This window comes from Anarrhichthys ocellatus, unplaced genomic scaffold, assembly GCF_004355925.1.
Source record: "Anarrhichthys ocellatus isolate YVR2014 unplaced genomic scaffold, GSC_Weel_1.0 scaffold14, whole genome shotgun sequence".
NCBI lineage: Eukaryota > Metazoa > Chordata > Actinopteri > Perciformes > Anarhichadidae > Anarrhichthys > Anarrhichthys ocellatus.
In genome coordinates, this window is record NW_022280044.1 from 3,428,774 (window position 1) to 3,439,766 (window position 10,993).

At 38.3% G+C, this 10,993-nt stretch overlaps 2 protein-coding genes across 3 annotated transcripts; both read left to right on the forward strand.

Annotated features, from left to right (window-relative positions):
- Positions 1–1,612: 1,612 nt before the first annotated feature.
- On the forward strand, positions 1,613–4,173 carry cbx3a (chromobox homolog 3a (HP1 gamma homolog, Drosophila)). Of its 2 annotated transcripts, XM_031854166.1 has the most exons (6): positions 1,613–1,758; positions 1,836–1,901; positions 2,613–2,766; positions 2,955–3,111; positions 3,259–3,353; positions 3,558–4,173. In XM_031854166.1, coding segments are annotated over exons 2-6 (534 nt in total). In that variant the 5' UTR covers positions 1,613–1,758; positions 1,836–1,900; the 3' UTR covers positions 3,685–4,173. The 2 variants fall into 2 exon arrangements, with proteins under 2 accessions (XP_031710026.1, XP_031710027.1); XM_031854167.1 differs by lacking the exon at positions 1,836–1,901.
- A 2,861-nt stretch (positions 4,174–7,034) lies between these two features.
- On the forward strand, positions 7,035–10,351 carry snx10a (sorting nexin 10a). Its single transcript, XM_031854165.1, has 7 exons — positions 7,035–7,331; positions 8,568–8,621; positions 8,812–8,898; positions 8,984–9,084; positions 9,224–9,322; positions 9,508–9,702; positions 9,811–10,351. Exons 2-7 carry the CDS (start codon positions 8,583–8,585, stop codon positions 9,884–9,886), a joined length of 597 nt encoding a protein of 198 aa, XP_031710025.1. The 5' UTR covers positions 7,035–7,331; positions 8,568–8,582; the 3' UTR covers positions 9,887–10,351.
- The last annotated feature ends 642 nt before the right edge of the window (positions 10,352–10,993 follow it).

Here is a 10,993-nt window from a genome sequence, read left to right on the forward strand (position 1 = left end):
GTGTGTGTGTGTGTGTGTGTGTGTGTGTGTGTGTGTGTGTGTGTGTGGATTCACCGCTGTTGGGAGCCCAAATCTGCAAAAAGCTGCAAAAAAGCAAAGACACTCGGAACATAAATAATACAAAAATCTCTGTAAATAAATGTTCTCATGGGGGAAAACGTAGCTTACACACTGGACATTTTATGCTTATTGAAGATGGACAATTCACCCTGGGCAGTTTAAGGGATCAGCTAAGCTGCCGACGATGCTACCAGTGCCTGTTAACGTTCAAGTCATTGAGGCTTGAGACAACCAGACATGCCTAAAGTCAACATGGCCAGCAGTGAGACACTTACTGGATAGGGATCTCAGAGGAGGATGCTTTTTGTTTTTGTTTGTTTGTCTCCATGTAATCTTGCCTCTCAATGTATACCTATTCAGTATAAGGAGGTTGAAGATTGTATTTATTAAAGTTTCTGAGGATACTGAAATGCTTATATGCATCATGAGACACTGTCAAACTGCAGTATCTTTTTTTTCATAATGGTTTATCTCAAAGTGGTGAGAAAGGGGACATTGCCTATCTAAAGTTTACAGCTTTGTTTCACATATTTGAGGGCATGTACTGTTCAGTAGAAATTTGTACTGAAATGTTGTTTTACTTATGTCTTTATGACATACAATATACCAATGATTAAATTGACATGGCCTTAATTTGCATTGGATAAATGTTTTGGTTATTGTGAGTGTACATTATCATAACAAGTGTTTGTAAGAGGCTACCGCGTAATGTTTTACATTAATAAGTCATTTGTTTAAAGCACAATTTTTCTTAACCCTTTCATTTTAATTACTTAAGACTTTAGGCAAGATTATATTCTTCTTCACACCTTGGTTTATGTTATAGATTTTGGCTAATTAAAAAAAAATATAAACTTAAATGCACTCATTGACTACAAATTACCATTATGTAAATGGACCTAAACAATCCCATTTCTGGAAAAAAAAGAAGTAAAAAATACAATCACCAACTTTATTTAATAAGATCGTCATTTGACTGTTACTTATTTTCAAGTATATAAAAAAGCATTTAGTAAAAGTTGCCATCTTATTCATCGGCATATGTCTTTATACAGTCAGATGAGTGCGTTGAATGGAAAATGGAGCATAAAGTAATAGTGTAACTCATGAATTTTTTTTCTTGTCCCTCACAAACTTGTGTTTAATTTTCTGGTTTGACCAAGAGTTGTTTACTTTTCTGTTTGTTGAAATTTCAATATGTTTTGAGGGCAAATGTTTTTGATTGCATGGTGACTGTTGATAGTATGATTTTGCTTAGGGAATTTGAAATGCTCTTGCAGACATTGTTCTTTCTGATTTGAAAACGAGAAAGATTAAACAGGCTCTCATTCTTTTGTCACTTTTTTTAAGAGCATAGTTTCCCCCCTCTTTGAATAACAAGCAATGATGGCAGAATATCCACAAGCTAATTTTAAAAAAACACTCACAGGGACACAGGAGCGTATGTAGAAGCATGTAGACCGAACACTAATAGTCTTATAAGACCACAACCTTTGAAGGGCGAGGGCTAAAATACAGAATAACCAGCGACCAGGCGCAAACGCAAAAAAACAAAGAGCGTTTCCCTTCTAGGCTTCCGTAGAAGACCCACGACTGCGTTAGCTTTTGCCGCCTGCTGCACTGCTGCATACGAGATAAAGGGAAAGCTGACCGCGTGGTTAGAAGACATTACTGAAACAGCTCCTCTTTGTTTTAAAGGTGCGTATGCAAAAAATAATTCATTTCATACAATGTTAATGCCAACATCTGTCGTAATTTTTAATCGTTTGATCTAGGCAAGCAAACGATAGCTTTCTTTTGCAACTTGGACCTTGTGGCAGGAAACGCAGTTTACGCAGAAAGTAAGCCATAACGTTACGTTACCTCAACAACTATACTATTTAAGCCTGGCTACACGAGTACACTGTTAGTGTATGCTAAGCGCACTGCAATGCTATGGCTAAGTTACAAGAATATTAGCTAACAGCTAAGCTAGCGAAAAGTAGACGTTTGTATTTCAGGATTTTGTTGCCTCCTTGGGCCTTGTAGCATTTTTACCCTGGCGAGTTTGGCATTAATCGTAATTTGCTTATTGAAAATGTTAAGTTGTTTCTTGACACCACTTTTCGTAATCGATGCTTGCTTTTCTCAAGACAAAGTAAAGTCAAATAAATGTTCTCTACCACCCGGGCCTAAAATAGTCTAACCAAGCTAGAGTTAGTTAGCTCGTAGGCTAACCTACATACCGTTATGTTGTGATGTGGCTAGCTTCGCATATTCTTTTGCACAACGCGTAGATGACTTGGTTGGTAACTTAGCAATAGTATGTATGTGTACGTGTTTATTTTCATATAAGCTACTTTATACTTATTAGTTATAATAAAAGTTTTTACCACAATATGGTTTACGGCCCCTTGATCTATGAATGAGTTGGAGCTTGTTCGTCTCGCCATTCTTCCTTTCAACTTACTGTGGTTAAGAGCAGTAGCTCTATGCATGTGCCATGTGAATTATTGGGATGGCGTTGCAAGATAATTTTAAACAATTTAAGTTCTCACGCTCTTTGTTTTTAGTGCACAACATGGGCAAGAAGCAGAATACCAAGGGCAAGAAAGATGCAATGGACACACAGGAGGAGCCTGAGGAGTTTGTGGTGGAAAAAGTACTTGACCAACGTATTGCCAATGGAAAAGTTGAATTCTTCCTGAAGTGGAAAGGATTTACAGAGTAAGTTGCCTGGGACACCTGCTTCCCTGGTATGGGGTTGTGCTATGCTTTTGTCCACAGTTACATTTTTAGTTGCACGAATAAGCTGCCCGTTCTGCATTGAAGCTTATTGAATTCATTGTCTGCATCTGAATGCATTCAAAGTGAAGGTGTGCATATGGTAACCCCCTCCATCCCTGCTGATTTAGGGCCGATAATACCTGGGAGCCAGAGGATAACCTGGATTGTCCAGAGCTGATCTCAGCATTTTTAGAAGCACAGAAGAACGTTAAGGAGAAGCCTGCGCCTGTGAAGCGGAAGGCATCAACAGACGAGCCGGAGACGGAAGCCAAGAAGAAAGATGTGGTGAGTTAACTTACCATGCCGGTCCAACCCACATTTTACCTGAGACACAACAGAAATGATCTGTTGATTACCTTGGGTGTCGCATGTAAACATTAACTTGTTTAGACCACCCAGAAATTCTCATAATACTTGTTGTCGTCCACTTAGGCTGAGAAACCACGAGGCTTCGCTAGGAATCTCGACCCAGAACGGATCATTGGCGCAACAGACAGCAGCGGGGAGTTGATGTTCTTGATGAAATGGTGAGCAGAGAAGAAATTAGCCCTCTTTATGTGCACTGCTCAAACTGTAATCATTTTTTCACTTGAATCATTAAATGGTCCCTTCTGTAAATCCCTTTATTATTAGGGATATACTCTGGCTTGATGTCCCCCAGAGATGATTCAAGTAAACAAGGGTCCACAGTTGCCATAATGTTTGTCTCCCCCTTTGTCCTCCTTCTTTAGGAAAGACTCAGATGAAGCTGATTTGGTCCCAGCCCGTGAGGCCAATACTCGCTGCCCTCAGGTGGTCATTTCCTTCTATGAGGAGAGATTGACATGGCATTCCTGTCCAGAGGATGAGGCTCAGTAATACCGTCCTCTGGTCCCCCTGCAGTCCCTTCACACCCGTTTCCTCAGGACTGAGTTTTCGTCTCTTGCTTGCCTTTTAGTTTTAGCCGTCTTAGTTATTTTTGAAGATGTTTCAGCCCTCGCGTTGTATGGCTGTCAAGGAGAGCTAAATTGTTGTATATATTAGCTGAACTGATTGTAAGGGAGCAGCAGCAGCAGGTGGTGATGTAATGAAAGAAGTCTTCCGGTATCATATAATGATTGATGTGATGGCAGTTTAGAAAATATATTCTTTGATCGAACCCAGAACCGCTCGTATTCAAACCTGGTCAAATTTTGTATATTCTAAATGGTACTTTGTTCTGTGACGGTGTCGGCCACCTCTTCTTTATCAATCTACTGTTCTTTTTGTTTTCTACACTAGTGCTATTGTTTTGTTCTAAAAGTGCATTTTGTATACTCTGTCTGTAAATATTATTTGAAGTTCTAATAAAGGTTTTATGTGACCAAATTCTTCTGCTTATTTGTTATGGTGGCAATGAAATGTCTAAAATACATATGTAGATTTAGCTATACAAGTTGGATTTTTACAACTTGATTTGTTTTTAGTCAAGATGATTGGTTGAAATGTTGACTAATTAGAGCTTGTGTGTTGATGGTAGTGTTTGAAACATGGAACTGGGTTTATGATTTGGTTAAGCTTTCAAGTTAAACATTTTGTTAGTCTTATATTCATCACTGTGGTGGGAACACCGTGACCCAGCACTATGAAAGCTATAGAGATGAGAATATATCCTGTTAAAACAGTGCATACTGTACTGTACTTTAACTTCTCTACCTGATTGAGGTTAATAAGTACTTTTACTCGTGTATATAGTCTCTCAGCACAGTTTTTAGCAACAACACTTAGGCATTTTGATTTTAGAGACGTACTTTTATTCTCCTACATGCAGCCCTTACCAGTTCATTTGTACACAAAGAAAATGAGAAGCTCAATAATCACGAGGCCAGTCCCTCTTCGCTTACTTCAAAATTTAAAAAAAAAAGATTCTAAATGCAAGACTTTTCTTATTTTGTGACTATCTTTTCATTGTGGCATTGCCACTTTTAACTGAGTAAATATTTTCAACCGTCTGCCAATCTGTGGTGACACTCTAATATCATTAAAGCTCAGCTCTACCTTTATTAAACTGCTGAGTTCAGCAGTGATGGGTCTCTCTCGGGCCATGTCGCCAGATGGCAGGACTACAGCAGCGTGGAGAACAGACTCATGACTGGCATTAGGGTACGGGACATGGACTTTGGGCCTTTTGTGCTTTAGTGTAGATTAAGTTTCTGTGGAAATAAGAGTTTTTGGTTTCTGTAGAAAAATCCCTCATGACACTTCCCTATACAGACAAAGTAAATTAGACTTCATCAAAAAATGCTGATTAGGAATTTGCTTTTACTTTCTTCCTGATACAAAGACCCTACTAGAAATGAATCCTTTCAGGAAAAATGTATTAATTCCCACATCAAAGTGGACTTATAGTGGCAAACAGACAGGTTTATACAATATTTAGCAAATTAAGTCAATGGGACATCTTAAATTTGTAATACCTTGACTAAGTCGAACCTCTTATCAGTTCAGCACAGTCATCATTTACGTGCTAATCTCAGATGATCACATAACAATTTACAACTACACATGACATCTCTACAGCACATGATGGTTGTCTATAGTCCAGATCACAGAGCAGTTCCCTGAGTCAGCATTTTTTTCTTCAGAATTTTAGGAATTGCATTTATTAGCTATAACCAGACAACTGGATTATCTAGAGAGACTGAAATACTTTATCTGCTGACTTGTCCAAAGGTAAAGAACCCTTTATATGCAAATGAGCAGAAGATAGCCCCCCCCCCTTTTTTTTTAAACTATCACCAGGGGTAGAAGAATTTTAGGCCACATCTCACAAATTATGTTCCACTCCTGGGCTGGATAGGATGTTGGAATAGGACTTCAAAGACTTTGGTAAGTTATGTTTTTCTTAAATCTAAACTGTAATTTGAGGCAATATGTGCTCAAAGTGCGATATTATTCTTTCCATCATGATTGTGATCTGGGGTGTGGCCTGGAATTTACATTGATTTGGGATTGTTTTGGGTAAGGAGAGCAACATTGCTGTTGTCAGACTTGATGATACAGTAAAAGTGACTCTTATATTTTAAATATTTGATGCTTTGCCAATGTGAGAGAATGCTGAATTGAGAGTGAAACTGAAAATCCTGAATAACAATAGAATGTTCCTGAATAAGCTTTGGACCTTTTGAATCTATACTGTGTTGCAGTTACCTCTTTTTGCAATAGGACATGCAGCAAACTACTCCAGCAACGAGGGCAATCTGCAAAAAATCACCATGCATTTCTAAATCTCGTGCAGGGTCGTAGCATTCCCTTTCTTGTATTGTGGATGACCGGAGCTACACTCTTTTAATATGTATTTATAGGCTAATCAGGCATGGGCAGTAAAGAGTTTTTGTCACTGTCATAACTTTCTCTTCTATTATGGTCGGTTGTGAATATCATTGTTGGGTGTCGCTCAGTGGAGAATTGAACTAGAAGAAGATAAGGTTAAAGGTCACCATATTGTTTTAGTAATAAAAATGTCCTTTTGGATTCCACATGAACTTATATAATAATATAATGTAAAATGATGGATTCTGCTGGCTCCGAGAAACCAGAAATAAAATCTGCAAGTAGGTTCTTGAAATTTTTACATTTTCTTTTATTCTGTTAAATGTTTAGTCTGTTAATAACATTTCATTTTTAGAGACTTCTCCACACTGCCCATAATACAAGTATGGTTGACCAAACAGTCTTCAAATAGCCAATACAGTCTGAAAAAAATACTGGAATCATAATGTGTAAATGTATATTTGGATAACAATTCCTCCAGGTTGCTAAAACTCCCAAATCCACAGAAAAAAACACAGGACATAAACAAGTCTACAATTATTTTTTTTTAATTGAAACTTTATAAGGAAAAAAAACTGAATGAACAACAGAGACAATTTATTTTGTTCTGAGATAGACAAAGATTTGGTTTCGTTGTACACTTGTTAGTGGGCAAGGCTTAAGGCTTGAGTTCAAGGCTTACTTTTGGTTTACGGTTTAGATTGGCAAAATAAAAAAGAAAGCTTTAAATCCTCAATGCCTTTAGTACTTATTGCCTATCAATATGATGGTGAATTTATTATCTGAGGTCAAATCCAGTTTTATTGATATTATCTGAGGTTTTAAGCGGTTGTTCACCAGTCTGTTACTTTCAACCACATCAATGGTATCACCTCCTCCCACCAGGTGATACCATTTAAGACTGATCACCAAAGAATTAGGGACAGGTGCGCATTGAGGACACAGCACGTTTCATTAAGAGGGCTAATATTGGTTGTCGGTGTGGCGGAGTTTTTTTTCACGACATTTTATTTTGTGTCTATTTTGTAATGATATGGACTGTAAAGGACTGAAAACACGTGACCAAGCACCGAGTCAGAGGTCGCACTGAGTGTTTTGTATTAGCAGCAGCAGTAGTTCAGTTCAGGCAGTGCTGAGCCTCAAGCCATCCCACTGAGCTGCTCCCGTTTGCCCTGAAACACCGGATTACTGCACGGACAGTGAACACGGGAAAGGTAGGCTGAAATCTGAATGTTTGTTTTGTAGACATTTATTGTAGTTCTGGCAGAATCTGCTATTCTCCCAAAGGCAGTTGAAACGTTGGAGCTTCATTACATCATAATCTAACTCGCAAGATGTTTAATACAAGTATCAATTAAAAAAAAATATATATTTTTATAGTCATGTTTTGAATGGATTGGTAGTTACTCATTGGCTATTTAGTTTAGTTTTATATGACAGTATATTAACATGGCATCACCTTAATTTGTATTTAATATACATAGCCTGCCTGGGTTCTGTGGAGATGCTGTTATAAACTTTACAGGTATGTAGATGAGATCATAAAAGATGGCAGTGTTACTGCCATGAACAATACCATGCAGTCAATAGGACCTCCTTATAGGGTAGGTCCAATTAGTTTGAGTGGCCTATGATTTCATGTAATGTTTTCAGAATGTCAGTATGGATCAAAGTCACTCTATGAGGTCACCTCGGGACTTTGTTTGTAGGCTACTTATTGATTTGATTGGCTCTGCTTGGACTTGGTACTTGTGAATGACTTGTCTCATTGAGGTGTCTATAGGGGCAGATGATCTCCTTTAGAAAAGCCTGTCATGTGAGGGGACACTGTTGTAGTATCTTATGGAAAAGCTGCATGCCACGGTTGAACATCCATGCAGTCACTTATCTAACAAGAAAATGGTGTTTCAGCAAATTTGCTTTGTGTGAAAATTTTGAAACTTATTTTTTACACTTTAATCAGAATAGCTATAGTTATTTGGTGACTGGGCAAATAGCTGGGATTGCCTGTATCTCTTCCTGTTGTGGCACAGAACAGGATTTCTTTTGTTTCAAAATCTTTTGGTGTGAGTTTCCGTATTAAAGTGTTTTGGGTCAAGATTTCCCCTTAAGCTAAATCCTCCTTGCCCTTTGCTCCCCTTCAACCTATCCATTCCAAATGTTTGCAATTTGAGTCCTTAAAGTATTAATCACCAGCCAAAACCGATCTAGCATTGAAAACAAAGGACTATTGGCATTAATTAGTGCATTCAATGTTTTACTGTTCTTTATTGTTTGTGCTGTCTTCATGAACATGTAACATTTAACAGAAATCACCTTTTTTATTTATTTTTAATTACTCTTTTCACATGGGTCATGACAGGCAATTGTAAGCTAGTTTTGTGCTAACATAAGTTTGATCAGATCACTTTCAATACTCTTATTTTTTTTTCTTCCTCTATCTCTGGCAGGTCTTTGTACCAACAATGGACGGTATGCTGCACAATCTGTCAGTCTGTCAAAAAGTAAGTGGTCAAGAATGTGCCTCACTTTCTTGTCCATTTGTGCAGTCGCAACTGATTTGACATTTTGATCATGTCCCAAAGTTGAGGACCGGTGGAAAATGGTGTTGCTGAAACGCATCTTGTGTTTTTAATTTTAATACTTGTGAATCTTTGCAACTCTGTCATTTAATGTGATCCTGGAAATTTGCAGGAGTTTATCAGTGTTTGTGTTCGGGAGCCGAGGCTTCTTAAAGATGACCTCTGGCAAACGCACGTCGACTACGAGATCTGTATACAAGTGAGAATTGTTTTTTTTTGGGGGGTGGGTCGGGGTGAATTTTGACTTTGTACTAAGTCTATTGAATTGCTGTCTCTCCTTGCAGACCAATAGCATGTGCTTTCGAAAGAAGACTTCCTATGTTAGACGGTGTTACAGTGAGTTTGTTTGGCTGCGTCATTGTCTGGAACAGAATGCTCTAATCATGTATGTTCACAAGTTTGTACCTCAGATTCATATAATTTATTTACATGTTGGCTTTAATCAGTTTGATGCCCATTGTATCTGACTTAAATAAGCATGCAGTAAGTTTTCCGTAAGTGCTTTTTCTTTGCTCTCTGTCCAGGGAGTTACCCAAGTTGCCGCCCTGGAATCCCTTCTTCAGCCTGAAGAACACAGAGCAGGTCACACAGAGGATGAAGGGCTTCCAGGAGTTTTTAGAAAGGTGAGTTGCACCTAGTGGTACCCATTCACACCCCAGTCTCTTCACAAGGCTGTTAAGCATTAATCTGCTAAAAGCAAGAGCACTATAAGACCCTGAGGGTGACCTTGATCTGCACTATTTCAACTATTTTCAAATGTCTACATTCACTCTTTGAAATTGTGCCATTAAAATCCTTCCTTCTCCAGTGTTCTTCACGCGCCTTTTTTGTTATCGGACAGTCGACTCCATCTGTTCCTCCAGTCAGACCTGAGCATCACAAAGATGGCAAGGTGTGCTCTTGGTAAGACCAGGTACACAGTGGCTGAAGCCATTCAGCGATCCAGCAGCGGTTGCATCAGCAGATTGGTGGACCAGGCCACCTGTGACTCTGACTGTGAAAGGTACGAGTTTGACAAAATAGTTGCATGTTTTTAAAAAAAAAAAAAAAAAAAAATAGCTTTCAATCTCTGATGCTGAATTGACCTCTTATGCCTTTCCTCCCACTGCAGCACTTCTTCGTCAGGCTTGGGACTAAGCGTGGACACTGAAGTGCGAGGAAGCCCCATCTCCTTCCTAGAGTTCTGACAGAGACCCAGAGCTGTTCAGCTGTCTTCAGAACTCCTTACCACTCATTGCGCCCTGACACACAGCAGTTGTGCTTAATTAACCGGTTTGTGATACTACATGACGCTATTGCTTTCCCTAGTTAACTTCCAAAGAGTGAAAAATGTTATTTTACATTTTTGTTAACTTTATTATTCCCCTTTGGATATTTGTTTTAATAATTTGCTTTAGTTTTCTCTTTAAAGCATTATCATGGTAATTTAAATTGATTTGCTTGAAAAAAATGTTTTAAGAAAATGTAGAGTAAACATTTAAAAATGGGGATTTCTTAAATATTTACAATGTGTATATATTTTTATCTTCCCTGAAACTGTACTGATGTTAGCAAGGGATGAACTTTAAATTGTAGACTGGATTTTTAGAAAAATATTTCAATGCTTTTCTGATTTGTAAAAGCATGAATAAATTGTCATTTTTGAAATATTATCTGTGTTTTTCGTATATACTATTGAATTTGGTCAGCACTTACTTTTGTTGGACCTTGAAATGGAACTGAATTCAATGAAACAGTCCTGCTTTTTTGTAAAAGCCCAGTAGAGGGAGTGTAGACATCACAGGACATCAAACTACTGTGTAAATGCGGTACGGGGATGTAAGTCTATAATGCTTGATTTACACTGTAGTTGTGTGCTGATCATTGGTGTAATTTTAAAGTTATCTTTATGCCTACACTTTCAACAAAAGCGAACATTACAACCTTGGACGAAGGCAAGATTTACTGCAGGGTTGTTAAGATTAGTGTATCCAACAAACTGGGTGTATCTAACAAATTCTTCCAGTTGTAGTGCCCTTTGCTGCTCTTGTCAAGCTGGAATCTTGCTATTGTAGGTGTCAAATGCTATCTATCAAGTGTGTGTTGGATTGTAAACGTCTTCCATGTTGAGATTGAGTAGAAAGAGGCCCATTGTTGGTCACATTTCATCCCTGTGTCACTTTTGTCCCAGGTCGGATGGTCTAATTAAAGGACAGCAAATTAATTTAACTATTACCGACTCTTGGGAATCACCTGCAAGAAACAAGACTGCTTCAAACTGTGTCTCTGTGTGTGTGTGTGTGTGTGTGTTACAG

Bases quoted from the DNA above. Each gene is read 5' to 3' on its own strand.
- snx10a (XM_031854165.1), top strand. From the start codon at position 8,583: ATGGACGGTATGCTGCACAATCTGTCAGTCTGTCAAAAA. The intron at 9,085-9,223 runs GTATGTTCACAA...CTCTCTGTCCAG, and splicing joins GAACAGAATGCTCTAATCAT to GGAGTTACCCAAGTTGCCGC. The intron at 9,703-9,810 runs GTACGAGTTTGA...CTCCCACTGCAG, and splicing joins TGTGACTCTGACTGTGAAAG to CACTTCTTCGTCAGGCTTGG.
- cbx3a (XM_031854166.1), top strand. The intron at 3,112-3,258 runs GTGAGTTAACTT...TCGTCCACTTAG, and splicing joins AAGCCAAGAAGAAAGATGTG to GCTGAGAAACCACGAGGCTT. The intron at 3,354-3,557 runs GTGAGCAGAGAA...CTCCTTCTTTAG, and splicing joins TTGATGTTCTTGATGAAATG to GAAAGACTCAGATGAAGCTG.